The 20309-nt window shown below is 36.5% G+C and overlaps 1 protein-coding gene across 2 annotated transcripts in view; it reads left to right on the top strand.

Annotated features, from left to right (window-relative positions):
* ZFAND3 (zinc finger, AN1-type domain 3) overlaps positions 1–20309 on the top strand; it is a 345499-nt gene that overhangs the window by 87212 nt on the left and 237978 nt on the right. For both annotated transcript variants that reach the window (XM_008574218.1, XM_008574219.1), the window contains exon 2: positions 16558–16598. In XM_008574218.1, coding sequence (XP_008572440.1) covers positions 16558–16598 — 41 coding nt within the window. The remainder of the gene's footprint in view (positions 1–16557; positions 16599–20309) is intronic.

Here is a 20309-nt window from a genome sequence, read left to right as displayed (position 1 = left end):
TGTCTTTTTCTATAAATGTACCTTTTTCAGAACCTTTTGCAAATGTCATGATACTTTACCTCTTTAGTATTTCAGCATGAATCTTGTAAGAATGAGGACATTCTCATATATAACAATGGTATCACTTATCACACTTAAGAAAATTAGCAATAATTTCATAATGTCACCTATTTTATAGTCTGTATTGAAATTTACCTACCTGTCCAAAAAAGTCTCTTGTAATCTAAAATGGTTCCCCTGGGGGCCGGCCCGGTGGCGCACTGCGCTAGTGCGCCGCTTGGGAAGCGCGGCAGCGCTCCCGTCGAGGGTTCGGATCCCACATACAGACCGGTTCCCGCTCACTGGCTGAGCGAGGCGCGGGGGCAACACCGAGGGTTGCGATCCCGTTGCCGGTCCTGGTCCGGTACGGGGGCAACACTGAGGGTTGCGAACCGTTGCCGGACACGGAAAAAGACAAAAAATAAAAAAATAAAAAAATAAAATGGTTCCCCTGCCTCTTTTTGTTTTTCATGTCAATGAGGTTTGAGAGAATACAGACCAATTTTATATATATTCTACATTTTAGATTTGTCTCACTGCTTTCTCATGATTTGTTTTAAGTTAAACATTTTTGGCAAGGATACTTAATTTTAAAGTGGGGTTATGTATATTTTAATGCACCAGTAATTAAGTGAAAAAGTGAGTTAAAGCATGATTCACAAAAATACCTTAATTGCTTTATTTTAGTTTAAAACTTAAATGTACGTCGCATCAGATTGAACATAATGTACATAATTCCCTTACTTGTGTAGCAAAGTTTGACCACTAGGTTAAGATAAATAGTGCCAGATTTGTAAAGGTGTGATTTTTGCTTTGTATTTAGTAAGTAGTTTGTAGGATGAAACTTGGAGACCATATGGTATGTGAGACTTATTCTTCAATAACCTGTTACCTAATTGTGTCCATTGCTTGAAATAATCACTGCATTGGGGGCTGCATAGAATGCTTTTTAAAAATAAATTTGTAAGTTGTATATTGAAAAAACATTTTGCGTTGTCTTCTTTAGGTTTCTAAGCTTGGGTAAATATACTCCAGGTGTCTCCCAGATTTGTCACATTGTAGTTTGTACTTACACAGAGGAATTTGCTTAGAAATTTATTGTCGTGATATGTAAGGGTGTGGAGATGGATTTTGTTTTTGATTTTTATAGTGATATTTGATTTCAGTTTAGCAGTCAGCAAATTGATAGAGAAATTAATGGAATCCACTAGGAAGGAAACTTTCTCTGTACTAAATAAACTCTCATATCACCTAATTCACCTGAAAAACCTGATTGAATTGTTTCTTAATGTTAAGAATTTCATTTACGATGTTCACTTCTTCTTCTTTGCAGTTTTTTTTTCAAGGTTTTGGTAGAGTTGCCTGTTTTGTTCTCTGATTTTCTGGAATTGCTCGTACCATGGTGCTGATTAATCATGGACAGAATCTCAGAATGTTAAATTAAGCCTGTAAATACTTTTTTTTCTTTTTCTGGAAAAAGAGAATATAGTATGTTAGTAGTATCAGTAATTAATGTGAAGTTATTTGCTCTATCATTGTGGTTTGTGACCGGTTTCCCCCAGAACATGGGAACTGTATAACAATCTCTTATTCAAATCAATGAGACTGATAGGTAAGTGAAAAACATGTGTTAAAGAATGGAATCCTAAGAAATAACTTGATGCTTTAGTTTAATTTAGAACATGAAAATACATGAGTTGCATTTTTTTATGTAGGCCTATGACCTTTTCTTTGCATATCAGTCAACTGATTTGAGTGCCATCCACTATTTCTGCATGAGCCACACAAGCCACACAAATAATACATTGTCTGTAATAGCTTAGCATAATAGGAATATGGCCTCTGGGACCAGTCTTCCTGGGCTGGAGCTTTCACTTTCTCCTTCTTACTAGTGTGTGAACCTAGGTAAGTTACTTAACTTTTCTATGCCTCATTTTCCCTACTTGTAAAATGTGAGTAATAATAGCAATGAATTAGTAATTGAAAAACACATACTAGCTTAAAATGGTTAACTCATTTATCCTGCTGACTGGCACATAAATGCCTAAGTGTTAAATGAACTAATTAATGTCCAGTTTTGGTTTCCTTAAGTGGCATGAGAACCTAAAGATGCTTGTAAAGCAGTCTGAAGTTACTCTCTCTAGATTTAAAAAAAATTTTAATTAAAACATTTCCTTATTTTGACAAATAAAAATTGTGCATATTTATGTTATACAACATAATGTTTTGATATCCGTGTACATTGTGGAATGACTAAAGCAAATTAACAGATCCGTTACCTCACGTACTTACCATTTTTTTTTGTGGTGAGAACATTTAAAATCTACTCTGTTAGCAATTTTCAAGTATACAATATATTGTTATTAACTGTAATTACTATATTATATAATAGATCTTCTAAATTTATTTCTCCCAACTGAAATTTTGTATACTTTGACCAATATCTCCCAAACCTCTGTCCCTATCCCCTAACCCCCCCCCCCCCCACTGTTCTACCCTGTGCTTCTATGGATTTGACTTTTTTAGATTCCACATACAAGGGTACTTAAAAAAAGTTTGTGGAAAATAGAATTAAAAGATAATATGAATCTTTCTATGAACTTTTTGAAGGCACTTCGTATAAATGAGATCATGTGGTATTTGTCTTTCTGTGCCTGGCTTATTTCACTTAGCATAATGTCCTCCAGGTTCATCCAGTGTTGTTATAAATGAAAAGATTTCCTTCTTTTTAAAGGCTGAATAGTATTCTATTGCGTATGTATACCACATTTTCTTTACCCATTCCTCCATTGATAAATACTTAGGTTGATTCCATGTCTTAGCTATCGTGAATAGTGCTACACTGAATGTAAGAGTGCAGATACCTCTTCAGCATACTGATTTCGTTTTCTTTGGATTTATACCTACGAGTGAAATTACTGGGTCATGGTAGGTCTATTTTAAATTCTAATCTATTGTTTTCTGTATTGGCTGTGCTAATTTATTTTCCTACTAACAGTGTATAAGGATTCTCTTTTTTCCACATCCTCGCCAACACTTAGCTCATTTTGATAATAGCCATTCTGTTAGGTGCAAAGGTGGTATCTCATTGTGGTTTTAATTTGCATTTCTCTGATGATTAGGGATGTTGAACATTTTTTCATATACCTGTTGGCCATCTGTATGTCTTTTGATAAATGTCTTTTCAGGTTCTTTGCTCAGTTTTTGATCAGGTTATTTGTTTTCTTGCTATTGAGTTGAGTTTCTCATGTATTTTGGATTCTAACCTCTTTATCAGATGTATAATTCACACATCTTCTCTTATTTCATAAGTTGTCTCTTCATTCTGTTGTTGATTGTTTCCTTTGCTGTGCTTAATCTTTCTAGATTTTTGATTTATTCCCCAGACTTTAAGTTGTCTTGGTTATGCTTGAGATGCCAGCCTTCTTTTTTAATAGCAACATGTCTTTTAATCTATTCAAAGTAGTTAACATAGATTTCATAGAAATAATGAATTCCTTTTGTACTTATTGGTTTAGACTGCAACTAATTAAATTATATAATTGCAGTTACAAGTAAAATAGCCGTAATTATAAGGCTTAGACAGGTTTGGGAACAAAACCCAACTGCTTCTTGATAGACATTCAGCTCAACAGGTGGGAGTGGAAATGAGCCTATTTATTAGAAAGTAGCTCTGCTGCCTGAGAGAGCATTTGGCAAGCTGTGGTGTCAGTCTGTTTTATGGGGGTCTCAATAGCATAGGTTAATATAGCCAGTTGTTAAGTGGAATCTTGTCAGGAAACTTCTGTTGTATTCTTTGAAGAAGAGGAGGATGGTGCAGATTCAACATCTTAGGGCACTTACTTTAGGTTGATTGTTATGGGTCTGTTTTCTGCCACCTTACAGCCTTTCATCGTATTATTTGTGATGGTTTAGGTAGCATATGTTTGTGAAAGATAGCAAGTTCTATGTCTAAGAAGGCAGACAACCCAGGAGTATCAAGGTCTTCTTAGAACAATTAGCCATGGCTCAACACCAGTCTTCAGCACTGGGAGGAGGACTGTGCACTTGAAGTTAAGTGCTGTTAGTTGGATCCTGGGCCCAGTGTTTTTTAATAATTCCATCATAGTCTTAGATGGTGGCACAAAGAGTATGCTCATTAAGTTTGTGAATGGCATCAAATTGGGTGGGATAGGTGGCTCAATAGAAAACCCTCTTAAAATTCAGAATACCTGATAGTTTAGAAAAGTTGGTGAGTATACATAGTGTGACATTCAGCTGGATGAGGGCAAAATAATTTTCTTAAGGAAAGTAAATAGCTGTGGAAAGTCAGTATGGGAGTTGGGTTTGGTTTATGCAGATGATAGCACATCTAATCCCAAAGCGGTAAGAAAACCAGTTAAATAAGGGTCAATGATGCCTTTGCATTTAAAATCATTGGTAATAAATTATATATTTGGAGCGGTGCTTATAGAAATTGCAGGGCCATCCCTTTACCCCCTATTTAGTATTAGACCTTCATGGTGTAAGCATACAATGAGGATCTCAGAAAATGTTCAAGAGTGAGAAAACTGCTTGAAAAACTAGGAAATAGTCCCCTATCAGAATGTTTTAGTAGATATTTAGCCTAGAAATAATGGAGAATTTAGTTTTCTTAGTAGATTGTATATACTTATATAATTGTGTGATCATAGATTCATAGAATGTCATAGGTCACTGGCCTAAGTAACTCACTTTATTTTAATGGGTGAGAAAACCCAGACCTAGCATCACACACTCAAGCCAAGCCCTTTCCTCCCAGGTCACTGCTCTTACCACTACCCCTGTAGCAGCCTGTGTTTTTACACTGATGCCAGTATTATAAAGGAGTTTACAACAGTGGTAGGGATATAAATAAGACATTAGAAATGCATGATTACAAGGGTTGGGAGGCAGTGAAATATACAAAAAGTAGCAATAGAATCTGGGGTGGTTGTAGAACAGGGATACTTTAGATTAAGTCTTTTTGAGTGTTGCTTTGTGTTGCTTTGCCCCCCAAGGATTTGTCATCCCACTTCCCCTGGGTGACGGAGATGCAAAGGATTACTCAAAGCCCATCTCTTCCAAGCAGTGAGAAGCCCTGAAGTGGTTAACTTCCCTGGGACCATACAGCGAGAGGCAACCCTTCCTCAGGAAAATTAACCCCGAATTGGGGTTCTCTTCCTGCATTTATTTTCCAGACCAGGAAGTTACAGGATGAGAACATAGGTGGGGTTATTGTTTAACAATAAAGGCTGGTAACTTTCAGTGAAACAAGCCAGATGACAGTCCAGTAGACAATTAACAAAAGCTTGATCTTAGCAAACATTCCTTCTTACAGCAATTCTCAGTATCTTTACATAACGATCAGTAACTAGTCTCTCCTTGAGCCAGCAACCTTGCTGTGCCACAAACTTTTATCTTACACCAGAGACTTATAGCCTGAGGAAAATTTCTCGTCCTCTGCAAGGTCAATATTTGAAACTGCAAGGCTTCGGAAAACCAGGCCCTGTGAAGTACATATGCTTTATAGTATATTCCACAGTTGCGGCAGACAGAAAAGATGTACTCTTGAGTTTCTGTTTCTCATTTTTCTGCTGGGAATTATAATTGCTCAGGTTTATTACATGGAGAATTTTCTTTTACAAACTTTAGTCAATCTTGTATTTTGTGGTGAGTGACTAAAATAATCAGGAAATGGAAATTTTGAATTTTGAACTTATTTGTCAATGAGCGTTGGACTGGGAATAAGGAAAGTGGTTTCTTTTCTGCTATCACGTTTGAACCATTCCTCATCTAGCTTCAAGGTAGGTATGGTGTCCTCCTGACCTGTCCACCTACTCCCTGAGAATATCCTAGTAGTCTGATGTAATGTATAAAATGTTTGGAATATGAGCAAATGAAAGGTGCTGTTGAAGTACAAAAGACATGTATTTTTTAATGTCAGTGACATTACCTACACATTGAAATTTTTCTTGTGTTTGTATATTGCTAGATATTGCTTTCTCCTCCTCCATATTTAGTAGTTGTTCTGTTGGTACTTGTATCTTAACTGAATGACATGAACTGAAATGTTGCATGTTATGTCTTTTAGTGTGTGTGTGTATCTGTGTGTGTGGCTGTGTACATGTCTTTTTAATTGGAGGTTTTCCAGCTACTTAGACGTACCTTGTGCTTTTCTTTCTCACCTATACAGCTGCCCTTGCTGGCCTGTTTAGCCTTGTAGTTTGAACTCTTGGAACTCTATCTCCCAGGTTTATGTCTCATTTTCTGACAGAGAAAGATCTAATAATAATGCTTTATGTTTACTTTTCATCTTTCATTAAAATTATCCTGCCTTTGATCTAATTTTCTATAAATATGGATATGTGAATGCCTCTGTCTGCAAGCCTGAATTATCTTAATAATGAGAGTAGATGAATGCATACTTCACCAGGATGAAGCAGAAATACTTGCCACTTGAGTAGGAAAGGTGCATATGTAAGTAATTCTTGAACAGTTTTTATGTAATGATGGTTGCAAATGCAAGGCTCAGTATTTTTGCCTGAGAAGAAATAGTTCTTTAGTATTATTATTCCCATGGCAAAAGTTTCATAGCTATTTAATTATTTTGACCACTGTTTGGGAAAAAGCACTCTGACTTACATAAATATACTAGTCCCCCACAACTGCCTATTTTCAGAAGCAGAGTGGTTAGCCAAGGTAAAAATAAGGCCAGAAAATGCCTCATTGTTATCTCTCAACTTTTTTGTTCTCAGTTTCATTCTCAGATTTTTGCTCTCATACTAAGCGGTTGGGAAGTCTTCTCTGGATTGTTTTCATAACAATGTGAAGAATGCCTTTGTAGTAGACCAGTAGTACTACTTAATATAGGATAGAATTTTTTCAATTTAGTTTTTGTAACAAAAGTACGTGATTGAGCTGTAATTTATATTACATGATCTTAGGTGTATAACTTAATTTTGACAAATATATACACCCATGTAATCATCACCCAGATCAAGATATAGAACATTTTTACCACTCCAGAAGGTGCCCTCCATTGCTATAGAATTCTGAAAAAAATATTTTCTGAGATAATGGGAATAATTTAAACAAGAAACTTAACTATCCACTTTTATATGATTTCTTTAGGTAGCTGGGCATTAGTGAACGAAGTCTTTTTTCCTACTATTTTCTCTACTACAGAAATGAATTCTACTGGGTTTTAATATAGGGTTTGAATTTCCTAAAGTATTATATCTATTTGCATATGAAGAGACACAGATACAAGGCAATCTTCCATTTTCTCAATAAAAGAAAGAAAAGTGTTTTGGTCAGCTTGAATACAGAAACTTTTAAGGGTGTAGATGAAATAGTTAAATGTCTAATTAAAATGTTCATTAATTGTACATACACATTTAAAGATCTTTTAAAAAACTTTATTTTGAGATACACAGTTGTATAAAGGAATACAGAGAGATTTCATGTATTCTTCACCCAGCTTACCCCAGTGGTAACTGCATATGCATATTTAAGATCACAGATAATATAAAATTGTATGTATTTGTATATATTTTAAATATCTTTTAATATTACTTTTTAGATACTTATTCAGTGAACAGATTTATTCAAATTCTTCATGTCTTCACAGACATCAATCTTTAATGCTTCTAAAACCACTTTTAAAATTATTGACCATGGTTTTTCATGATTTTTATATTCACTCCCTTTTGGTTTTTTTTTTTTTAACTTTCAAGTTGTTTCAGATAGAGCACTTTAAAAATCTGTAAATTTTACTATCACTGGAAATTTTATCCTAAGCTGCAATAAATTTATTTATATAATATTAGGAGAGTTGTCATCATATTGATGTTATTTATGATTTCCCTAACATTCCAAGGATTTTATTGGATTGCTTTCTAGATGATCTTCAAAGGCCTTCTTCAATGGCAGCTCTTTCTTAAAATTGTGAGATTACTCTCCAGAAATAAGTGTTAAATCTGTGTTGAAAACTATATCCCCCTGTCCCCTGGTAAAACTTGTTTGGTGTAATAACCTTGACAAAGCATCCAACACTAGGGTTGCTTGATGTTTTTCCAAACCTCAGTGTCTGCCTAATGATAAGAACTTCACTGTCTCAGCCCTTTCACAGACTCTGACTGGATAGATGCCCCTGGAATCACTTTTAAAGTCCCAAACGCCATTTCCCTGGGCATGACTGAATGCCTAGATTTCTTTCTTCCAGGTTTTTTCTTTTTCTTCTTTGTTTATTTTTAACATTTGTTGGCATTTAGTACAAAATAATTGGTGCCTGGGGCCGGCCCGGTGGCGCACTGGATAGTGCACCGCTTGGGAAGCGCGGCGGCGCTCCCGCCCGAGGGTTCGGATCCCACATACGGACCGGTTCCCGCTCACTGGCTGAGCGAGGTGCGGGAGCAACGCCGAGAGTTGCAATTCCGTTGCCGGTCCCCAGTCCGGTACGGGGGCAACACTGAGGGTTGCGAACCGTTGCCGGACACGGAAAAAGTCAAAAAGACAAAAAAAAAAAAAAAAAAATTGGTGCCTACCTCAAAAGGAAGGATTTAATTGTAAAGCAGTGCCTTCTTTCTGAAATATTTTAGGGAAGAAAACCTTTATGTTGGAGCATATATGGTAAGACTGGTAAGACTAATACAAAGGTATATATGTATACAGAGTGTGTTAGAGTTGGTAGTGTCATTAAGTTTCTCTTTTATTTGGCAATTATATTCAGTTCATTGTATTTTTTTCTCCAACATCTCTATACAAGGGTTTTCACGTTTTAATTTTTATTCTCCTTCTTTTGACTAGTTTATTGATGGACATGCTTCATCTTGTATATAAATGTTAGATGGGCCAGAGATGGTAATGTGACTTGTTTGTCATCTATGTATCTTTTAATTCAAGGACTTAAAACACAAAATCAGAAGCATGCACTATGCTTTGCTGTCCTTAAGTTTGGGTATAAAATGATAGCACTGATAATTATAATACCAACCTGGAATCTAAATGGTTACATTGAAATTAGTTTTTCAAGTGAGCAGTATCTATACAGCAGCATTCTAGAGATGAATCCTCCTTATTAACAACTCTGTCTCTTCCTTTGTAATATTCTTTTAAAAAGAAAACTTTGCAGACATTGTTTGAATGATTTGGAATGATGTGTAACAGTTCCCACAGGCTGGTTGCACCATTGAAAGCTCCTTTGTCATTGCCAGCTAGGATGTCATATGTTTGAACTGGCCTTTTTCTTGTTCGCCTGGGGTGAGCATAGAGTGATGATTTAGTAGAGTTGTTTGCTGCTTCCTAGCTGGTATAGGAAGTTAGACTTTCTGGCTGTAAGTGTATAAGGTGGCAGGCAGATTATTACTAGTCTTTAATCATCTGATCTTACTTATAAGGCAACTGGAATGATTTTTAGAGTGGAGGAGGCATTGTAGTTTGCTTTTTTCCTTCCCTTCCCTTTTTCCTTCCCTCTGTTCTCTTATACTCTTCTTCCTTCTCCTTGCTGTGGATTATTAAAGGAGATTGAATTAGGAAACATGACTAGTCAGTTTTTATAGATTGGTTCACTTCATTTGAGAAGGAAATCTCTTTGTAGTCAAGATATTTTGGGTTTTATGATCCATGCCTAACCTAGAGCAGTTTAGGGACCACAAGACTGGAAGGGCTTGACATATTTATTATATGCTGGTACTGATTTTCTTTATTCTCTTCTTTATTTTTCTTGTGCCTCAGGTTCTTCCTTACTGTTGGAAAAAAAGAGTGGTTATTTAGGAACACTGATATGGTGACAGGGTTGTTTTTTATTTCCATATTTATATTAAATTTGGGGGGGGGGCCCTGGCATATGTGTGTTTCCCTGGGTGGAGAGAGAGAGTCTTATATATGTATCAGGAAAATATTATAAATGTTCCTAGAATTCCCAGAAATTAGGAATATTATTTAATTCTCCAAGATGAACTGGCTTGAAAGCTAATTTATTCTTCATTAAAAAATTTGGGGCCGGCCTGGTGGCACACTGGATAGTGCGCCGCTTGGGAAGTGTGGCGGCGCTCCCGCCCGAGGGTTCGGATCCCACATACAGACCGGTTCCCGCTCACTGGCTGAGCGAGGCGCGGGAGCAGCACCGAGGGTTGCAATCCCGTTGCCGGTCCCCAGTCCGGTACGGGGGCAACATTGAGGGTTGCGATCCGTTGCCAGACACGGAAAAAGACAAAAGACAAAAAAAAAAAAAATTAATATCCTTCAAAATTGGAGAATTTTTTTAAAGAAAACACATTATTAAACAAGATAACCACTTCTGCCATCAAGCAAAGACTTGAAAGTAAAAATGTTTGCTGTTGGTGAGAATGTATTAAAAAAGTATGTAGAACTTATCTGGAAAGTAATTTCACAATACTTATCCAAATTATACTTTTTCATCTAGTAAATCCAATTTTAAAGAAAGTCACTCAGACCCAGATTTATGACCAAACAAGAATGCTCATTATAGCAATATTTATAATATAAAACCTGAGAAAAAAGATTATACATCCAACAGTAAGAGCATGACTAAATAAATTATTAATATGTAATGGATTATTACACAGCAATAAAAATGTTTTTGAAGAGTATGTAATGACTAGAAATATTAAATCTGTATATTTTTATTATGTATTTCTTTATGAAATTTTTAATATATACAAAAGTAAATAGTAATGTGTATATGATATGAAGCATAATAAAATGAACACCTGTGAACATACCATACAAATTTAACAATACTGTTAAATATAATAAGTTCTGAATTTTGAATATCCATAAAGGTAAGAAGGAAGTATTTCAAAATGTTAACAATTCTTAATTTGAGAAGGTAGAATTATAAGTGATCTTTAGTTATTGCTTAAATGTTTCTGTTATTTTTCTAAATTGTGTACAAGGGGTATGTATTCTCGAAATCATAAAATCTCATTAAACATTATTTATTAAAAGCAGAAAAAATTTAAGCTGGTTTCTTTTTTTTTTTGGTTTCTAACTTCATTTTAGAAAGAACATTCTGAAAGTGTCTGTCACCTCCTGAGTGACAAAATCATGGCCAGATACATAGAGTGGCATTATCTACAAGTTGTAGGTAATGCCTTGTGACAGAGCTCTAGAGAGATGACAGACTGACAGTCACAGGAATTGTGGGTAACCTGTATCCTAGCTGGTGTTTGAATGACCTCTATAAAATGCATTTAAAAAATCTACTTAGATTTTTCATAATTCATTCCTACAAGAGAGGATTGATTTATTTCTACATTTTACAAATGTTTATTGAAGTGCATGTTAAGTATCAAACAAGAGTGACTGAGAGGGTCTGTCCTCTTATGGCACTTAATCTTGTAGTGGTGAAAGACAATCAACAAGCAAACAGGCAAATGGTGAGATCTCAAAGATTGTTGTGTTGTGAAAGAGGAGGCTTGAACCAGGACCTGAGTGACAAGAAAGAGATAGCCTTATGATGATTTGAGGGTAGAAGGAAGAACAAGGGCAAGAGCTCTACAGCACATTCTGGGAGCAGTAAAAAGGCCAGTGTGGTTGGAATGTGGTGAGTGAGAGGGACAAAATAGTAAGAGAGGAAGAGGGTAGGTAGGCAAAGTCACATCACAAGGGGACTTTTCAGGCTTTGGTGAAAAGTTTGAATTTTATACCAAATGCAGTAGGAAGTTGTGGGTTGGCATTAATAATAGCATGATCTAATTTGTTTCTAGAAGATTCCTTTGGCTGCCATGTGGAAAATCTTTGTTAGAGGTCAGTAGTGGGAATGGGGAGGCCAGTAAAAAGTCATTTACAGTGGCCCAGGTGATAGTTAATGGTAGCCAGAGAGTAGAAGCACTGGAGAAGTACATAGATTTATGGTCTATTTGGAGGTAGAACCAATGGATCTTGCTGAGTGTTGTATATGGGAGACTGCAGGAAAGAGGGGAATCAAAGGTGCTTTCTAGGATTTTGATACGAGCAACTGGGAAGAAGGTGTTACCAAGATGGGTCAGGCAAATTTTGGGGGTAATATTGAGAATTCTAATTTGAATACTGAGTTTGAGCTGCATGTTGAGATGTTGAATAGGCAGTTAGATATATGAGCCAGGAGCCAGGCGAAAAGCTTTGAGCTTAAAGATACATATTTGTGAGTCTTTAGTGTAAAGAGTAAGATAGTCATGCATTGCATAATGACATTTTGGTCAATGATGTATTGCATAGACAACCCGTAAGATTTTAATGACTATACCATATAGCCTAGGTGTGTAGTAGGCTTACCATCTAGGTTTGTGTAAGTGAACTCTGTGATGTTCACACAACAACAAAACTGCCTAACAATACATTTCTTGGAAGGTATCCCCTTCATTAAGCAACACATGGCTGTATTTAATGCCATGGGACTGCCTGAGATCAGTAAGTAAGTGGAGGTAATGAGGACTGAGTCCTGGGATCTCCAGATTATAGTCTTGGCAGTGGAGGAGGAGCTAACAGAAGTGGCTAATAGGGAGCAGGTTGGGTGAGAGGAAACTGTGGAGGAACAGAGTAGATCTCATCTAGGACCTGAGTAACAAAGAAGTAAAAATAGAGAATGTTTTAGAAAGAGGTATGGATCTGGTTGCATGATGCTAAGAGGGAATAAGATGAGATCAGAAACATAACCTCTGTGTATTAGTTTTCTGAGGTTGTTGTAAGAAATTACCACAAATCTGGTGGTTTAAAACAATAGAAATTTATTCTGTTGAAGTTCTGGAGGCTAGAAGTCCAAAATCTGGCAGGGCTACCTTCACTCCAAGGACTCTAAGGCAAAATCCATTTCTTGCCTCTTCCAGTTTCTGCTGGCTGCCCCAGCTTTCCTGGGCTGTGACCATGTAACTCCAGCTGTGCCTCCCTTTTCACTTTGCCTCATCCTCTGTCTCTCTCTCTAAACTGCCTTTGCTTCTCTTTTATGAGAACTCTTTACCTCTCTCTCACAAGAACACTTGTGATGTCATTTAAGACCCACCTAGAAAATCCAGGATAATGGCCTCATCTCAAAATCTTTAATGTAACAGATAAATAAATAAATAAATCTGCAAAGACCTTTTTCCAAATAAGGTAATTTACAGGGATTACAAATTCCAAGGATTAGGACTTGATATCTTTGGGTAGCCGTTATTCAACCCACTACACCTTGGTTTTAGAAGGATGGTAGCCATTGGAGATCTCAATGAGAGTAGTTTCATTGGAGCAGTGGGGACAAAAGAGAATCATATCTACCTTTCATACTGCCACATAGAAAAAAAAATCTACCGTCTGAAGACTATGTAAATTGATCGCTCTGCTTTTCTTTCTTTCTTTTTTTTTTTTTTTGTCTTTTTTCGTGTCCGGCAACGGATCGCAACCCTCAGTGTCGCGCCCGTACCGGACCGGGACTGGCAACGGGATCACAACCCTCGGTGCTGTGCCCGCCCCTCGCTCAGCCAGTGAGCGGGAACCAGTCTGTATGTGGGATCCGAACCCTCGGCGGGAGCGCCGCCGCACTAAAGTAATTTCTTATACTTACAATAAAACCCAGTTGAAAATACCTTCCAGGTGTTTAAAGATCCACATTTTATATATTATCTATATCAATTCAATTAGTCAATTTGAGAATGCAGAATAAGTTTTTTTCATAATGAAACAAGAATCCTCCAAGTGTACACAACACAATCTTTTACCAATAAAGATATTAATCATATTTTTAGAAGAATCCTAATGGATATTTTAATAACTTAATGTTCTTCTTGATTGAATTCTCATTTATAATGCACAAATTACTAAAATATGAGGGTAAGAGTTATATGATGCTCAAGAAGCATTCTACAGTTCATCAAGATCGCTCTGCTTTTCTGTAGGTAGTCTGCAGCTGTGTGCCTGTGGTCAGCTTCAAGTTCCGTATATTCAACATGAGAAAGGAGCAAAGTTCTCAGAAGCCTTTGCCAGTTCCTTTGGATTCAGTGTCGTTGACCCATGTGATCCAAGTTGGCATTGTTTAGCAGTGACCATTACTTCTATAGCCCAAATCTGGTTTATTTCAGATTTAAAACATCTCTGTTTTGATTAATAATATCAGTAGCTATATTATTTCTTTCATAATCTGATTAATAACCGTGTTGCTGAAATTCCTACTCAATATAAAATGGATGTTATTTCAGGTACATATAGGTATAGTGAGCACTTTAAATACATAAACTGAAGAGAGATCAAGAGGACTCAGAGAAAAATGTTATTTTGCCTTTTTTTAAAAAAATCAACTTTGTGAAGTACAGATGTTAAAACTGGCTGCTCTCAGTTGTTCTTTGCAGGCTTTCCATGATTTCTGCTGGATAGTGGGCAGCAGCAAAAGTGATATACCAGTTGTCTTTGGGTCTTTGTTACGCTGCATGGATAACAGATAGTGACCGCATCAGCAAGGGACCTGTGTCTCTAGGGAGAGTTTTAGTAACAAAGGAATTCCTTTATCCTCCGTTCTTCCTCGAGTTGGAACGGAAATGACTGGGATTCTTGGGTTGTTTTTCTGTGTGTATGTATGTGTGTTTGGAGGGGAAGGCAGGGGTTGTGCTTCCTCCAGATGAGAGGTTTTACTTTGTCAGGGAGCTAACTTGATTACTGTCCACTAAATCTTTAGTCATTGGACCATTCTCACAAACTGCCAGAGTGCTGGCTTGGGATTGGTGTGTGCACCTTAGCTTCTGTATTGGGGCAGGGGCCCTAGTTTGGCATGGTGAAAACACCACAGGCTTTGGAGTTAGACCAGATTTATTCATTTACTAACTCTATAATTTTTGGCAAGTTATATACCTGCTTGGAGCCTCTGTTTCCTCATTGGTAAAATGGGGATAAACACATCTGGTATTATGCCTACTACATAGTAGGCTTGTAATAAATGTCAGATGCTGCCATTAAAACATCTCTTCATCCATTTATTCATTTTTATTCCTTTATTGATACTTAATTTTCCTCATTGCCTTCGATGTATTTGTATTAAGCAGAATTCTAAAAAAATATCCATTTGTTGACATAGTATCTCTTTTGGCAAAGAAAAAAAATGACTCCCTTTCCCCCATTTTGTCATGCTATGACAGTAGTAAAGAGGGCAGAAGAAAGCTGGCTTATTCTATTTGTAGGGGCAGCTCTGGTCAAAGGCTCAGATATTGGGAGGGGAGTGGCTCAGGAATGAAGCTGTGTATAGGGCAGCTTGCCCAACACTGAGTATTCTAGGAAGTTTTTGGAAGAAAGGGCTATAAGAATGAGTCCACTTGAGAGAAGATCACAAAGGGAAATAGCAGTGAGATAAATTTGACAAGTTATTATTGATTGCTCGCTGTATAGTCCTTGGGCTGCTGTGTAGAGCCAGGTTCTGTTTTGTGAAGAAAGGATGGCAGGATGGCCTTTGGAGTTAGCCCAGACCCAAGGTCAGATATTCCTCTGCAGTTCCCTAGCTGTGTGACCTTGGGCAAACTGCTCACCTGTTAAATGGTGATAAGACTTAATATGTCCTTGATTTCTACGATCCTTCAATTTAATAACACTTTGGAGGAGAGTGGGGGGAATATTTCCTCATTAAATTATTCATCATGTGTAGCCAATTGTAAAGTGTTTCCTGGTTACAGAAATGCTAATGTGATTTTTTTTTAAAAGTGCATTTTAGAAGCAAAGCAATATGGTAATACCCATCTTAGGGATGTTGAGAAGATTAATAAGATAATGTATGTTAAATGCCCATCCAAGTTAGTATTCAGTGAATTGTAGCTATTAACAACAAATGAAAGGACATGAAAAATAATTTGATTGGGAACATCTGAAGAAAGGATTTTTTTTTTGTCCTTTTTGAGACCGGCCGCACCACGCTCAGCCAGTGAGCACAGTGAGTGCACTGGTCATCCCTATATAGGATCCGAACCTGCAGCGGGAGCGCTGAGTGCACCACGGGCTCGGCCCTGAAGAAAGGATTTTAAACAACGAGGTCATAATGTGACCAGGATCTGAAATAGGACTAGAATGAGAGGGAAGAAAATGAGATAAAAGTTGAAGTGATGTTACGGAGATAAATGAGTGTGTATATGAGGAGAAGGTTACAGAAAAAAATTTTTTTTGTTTATAGTGATAACTTTGTGGTACTATATATGTTTCATTGTGAACAGAGGGAGTATGGTAATCATATGGGATAAATTGACTCCTATGCCATTTTCTGGACATATTACAATATTTCTAAACTTGTTGCTATATGAGGTGCTAATCACAATTAAAAAGAAAGCATTGGCTAACTCACAGGTAAAAAATAAAAATAAAAAACAAGTGTTTTATTTTTGTTGTTTCGTTTGTTTTTGTTTTGTTTGGTGAGGAGGAAGGCTGGCTGGCTAGGGACTTACTAGATTATTAGTTCAGTTGCCTGGACAGGAAATTCTTTGCCTACATTTCAAACATCTTATGTTTTGACTAGAGTGATACAGAATTTTTTAGCTCTTCTTTCTTTCTTTTCTTTTTTTTTTGCCCCAGGTCCAGCAAGACTATGAATCTCTGTTCCAAATGCTTTGCTGGTAAGTGCAGAAAAAGGGTTTTTAATTTATTTTTCTTTTTCTTTTGGTTGTTTCTAAGACTATCTAAATCATTTGGCCTTCCTTTGGATTTATGTGTGAGATTTTTCTTAGCTGGTATGTTAAAGCAGTTTCTCCTCACCAGTGTGCTTCATATATTTGCCTAGGACTGTTGAAACAGTGTTCCCTGAGTGAAATGCAATCTCATGTGTACTTGCACCAAACAGACTTTCCTTGGTTTACTGTTGTTGGTGTACAGTGTAATTGTAAAAATGCGTGTGTTTTAAGTAGGGTAGTAAATATTCATCACTAATCGTGACTTGAATGATTAATGGTGAATATTGATTTACCAATGAGAATACAGAAAGAATATTTTCATGTTGGAGTCAGGAAGAAAATCATCCTGGCTTAGCCCCTTCTAATCAAATCCCTCATTGAAATCACCTTGGGTAAGTCACTTAATCTCTTTTGATGTTAAATTCATCATTTGAAAAATGACAGACTTGGGCTTGATGTTGATGCTTTGGTTGACTCCTTGAATTATAAAGTTGAAACCTACAACAAGCAAACGGAAAGGACATTGTTGGGTGGGAGGGAGGAGAGGGTGGAGGGAGGGAGGTTTCGGTAATGGGCCATAATAATCAACCACATTGTATATCGACAAAATAAAAATTTAAAAGAAAAAGAAAAAAAGAATTATAAAGTTGAAACCTTCAGTTTCTTTTTTAAAGGAACTTTCTTATATGAAATAAGTAAATCTTTATTTATTAGGATATGTTTAACTTTTTTTCTTTATTCATATTGTCCAAGATAAACAAAGCTGGACACCAGTTAAAGTGGTAAGGACAGATTTTAATCAGTAATATACTGTTGCAGTAGGGAAGAGAGTCCAGCATGTACTGAACTCAACTTTGGACTGAGTGTTTTAAAGGGAGAATGAGGGAGTAGGGGAGGTGGGAGAGGAGAGGCGGAGTAGAGTCCGGATAGTAAAAAATAACAAAGAATTGGTAAAATATGCTGATTAGGCCAGCTGTGTCTGCTAGTTGGCAATTATCAAACTTAGGATTCTGTCCTCCTACAGAGACTGGGAGATAGAGACTCTGTCCTTCCTGATGATTACATTTTGAAGGAATGGCTTTCAGGTCCTAGAGACACTCAGGAATTGTAGGAGATACATATGCATCTCAAGGGGATAAAGGAAGGATTCACAATTGTAAGCCCTTTTTAGTAAATGATCTAAGAGGGTGGTCAGGGTCTATCTTCAGGTGCTACAGTGAATAGTAAATTCTTTCCTCAGACTTGAGCTTTAAGAGGCAGACACTTTAAGGGGTGCTAGAGTCATGCTTAGGGATGTAGACTTGAGCTGTCAGAAACTGTTGGTAAAGGGATTCAAAAAATGATTATATTGTATAACATTGAGTGTACTATTTATCCTTATTTGAGCATCCCATAGTGTACACAGGTATTGATTGATTTTAAACTCTGTACCCCGCAGATATGTACAATCAACTATGTTACAATAAAAAATAAGTTAAAGGAAAAGTAACTATATTAGTGTTTAAGTCTTTTAATGTGGACGGAGGGGGTGAACAAATCATCTGTGTTGAGAGACTATAGTTTTCACAGGCCTAGGTTGAGGCCTAGTTGAGAAGAGAGCCTGGCTAGAGTTTGATTAAAGAGAGATTCTTTGTTAATTTTCATTTTCTATTCATTATGCTATTTGGGCAAGGAAATAATCATAGTAAAAGCTTTAGACTTTTACTTTTGTGCCTAAACTAGGAGGTAGGTGGAGAGGAGGTGGGAAGGTTTTGAAAGCTAGCAGTTTTTATCTGTTCAAAGTTTGGAATTTGTCCAGTAGTTTAGGTTTTTAAAAGAAAAGAAATATTGGTAAGTTTGGTTTTTATCCAATTTTTAACAGTATATGTCCTGTGTTAAAGGACTGTATTCTGCTCTCACTTTGCATATCTACAGTTACAAATATGAAGAAATGCTTCCTCACCGATTAGAGTTTAACTTTATATATAGTTAAGATGAAAGTAGCAATGAGAAAAAATACATATTATATTGTATATCTGTCTCCACATAGAGATCCCCCTTGTAATGTAGTAAAGTAAGACTTCGAGAGAAGGACAGGCACCTTTGAATAAGGTGACTCACATCAAATACTCATAAAGAACTGAATCATGTCTCTAAGTGAATATAAAGTTTTAAAAATTACCAGTGAAGCTAGAAGTCAGCCATAGTTTTTGTGTTTCTTTGGACTATTATAGTGGTTATAATTATTTGTCTGAGATGATCTGTGTCCATTTACTTTTTACACAGCTTTGCTACTTTTGCTTTTTTTTTTTTTCCTGACCAGTAAGGGGATCACAACCCTTGGGATGGTGTGGTCTGCACCACGCTCAGCCAGTGAGCGCACCGGCCATCCCTATATAGGATTCGAACCCGCGGCCTTGGTGCTACCAGCGCCACACTCTCCCGAGTGAGCCATGGGGCCAGCCCTACTTTTGCTTTTAAAAGTATTAAGAGAATGTTTTTTAGTTTGTAAAGAAAATACTCTTTTTTCTTTTCTCTTGTCCTTATCCCCACATTCCTGTTTTCTCCAACAGCAGTTGCATGAATGACAGATAACATCCTGCTTCCTAAAAGAGCATTTGGTATTATTTTTGAAATTTAAAAAAAAAAGAACTTTAAAAATTGAACTTTATTCAGTTTTTTGAATTGAATAGAAATATATTTATTGAACTTTAAAAATACGTAGTGGCCAGCTATTCCCCCCGCCCCCTCAAAAATATATTATAAAATTATAAAATAAACAATGTAATTTAAAAGATAGAAAATCACTTTTACAATAGCTATTGTGTTCCACTAGATTACTTAAAGAGAATTTTCAAGATACCTTTTCAAAATAAATCTGTATGGTGAAAAACTGAGTTTGTTATAACTTGTTTACATAAAATTGAATGAAATGAGGGGAAAAAACATTTAACATTTTGTTGAGTTATATACTAGCTGGTGTGTTGGGTACTGTGGGCGCTAGTAGTTTAAGGTGAACATTGATAACTGTTTTGCGTCTGATGAAATATTCTGCTAAACGTTAAGCACATACCCCCTCAATAACCACCATCACTTTAGGTATTTTCCCTTTTCTTTGTAAAAGATTCCTGTGCTATTTGAGGAAGGAAATGGAATAAGAAGGAAAGGGAAATAAATATATTGAGAATGAGAGTTACTAAAAAAACCATTGAAATGTTAGTTGCTCATAAAATATATACCAAGTAATAGTGTTTTTTCTATATTATTAAATGTCTGTATCAGACATTTTCATGTGTGTGGAAGAGGGCCCAACTTGGCTGGATTTGGTGAAGGCTTATAGCTCAACCAAAGTTCTTCTCTTTGAAATGGGAGGTTATTATTTTTATTTTTATTTTTTGACTACTCTCTTATCTTGCACCCTGGTTTGGCCTCTGTTACCTTTAAAGGCTGAAAATGTTTAAGACCGTTTAGAGTTTTCCTCACAAATGTGTAGTATACTTCTTTCTTATTAGCCTTAAAGTGCCTTTGACCTGAAGACCTTTATCAGCCACGATTTGCTTTTCTTTTTTTATTATTATTATTATTATTATTTTATTATTTTTATTTTATCAATATAAAATGTAGTTGATTATTATGTCCCATCACCAAAACCTCCCTCCCTCCTCCCTCTCCCCCCTT

Source organism: Galeopterus variegatus, unplaced genomic scaffold, assembly GCF_000696425.1.
Source record: "Galeopterus variegatus unplaced genomic scaffold, G_variegatus-3.0.2 Scaffold1015, whole genome shotgun sequence".
In the NCBI taxonomy this organism is placed as follows: Eukaryota; Metazoa; Chordata; class Mammalia; order Dermoptera; family Cynocephalidae; genus Galeopterus; species Galeopterus variegatus.
This window is presented reverse-complemented; position numbering and strand designations above follow the sequence as displayed.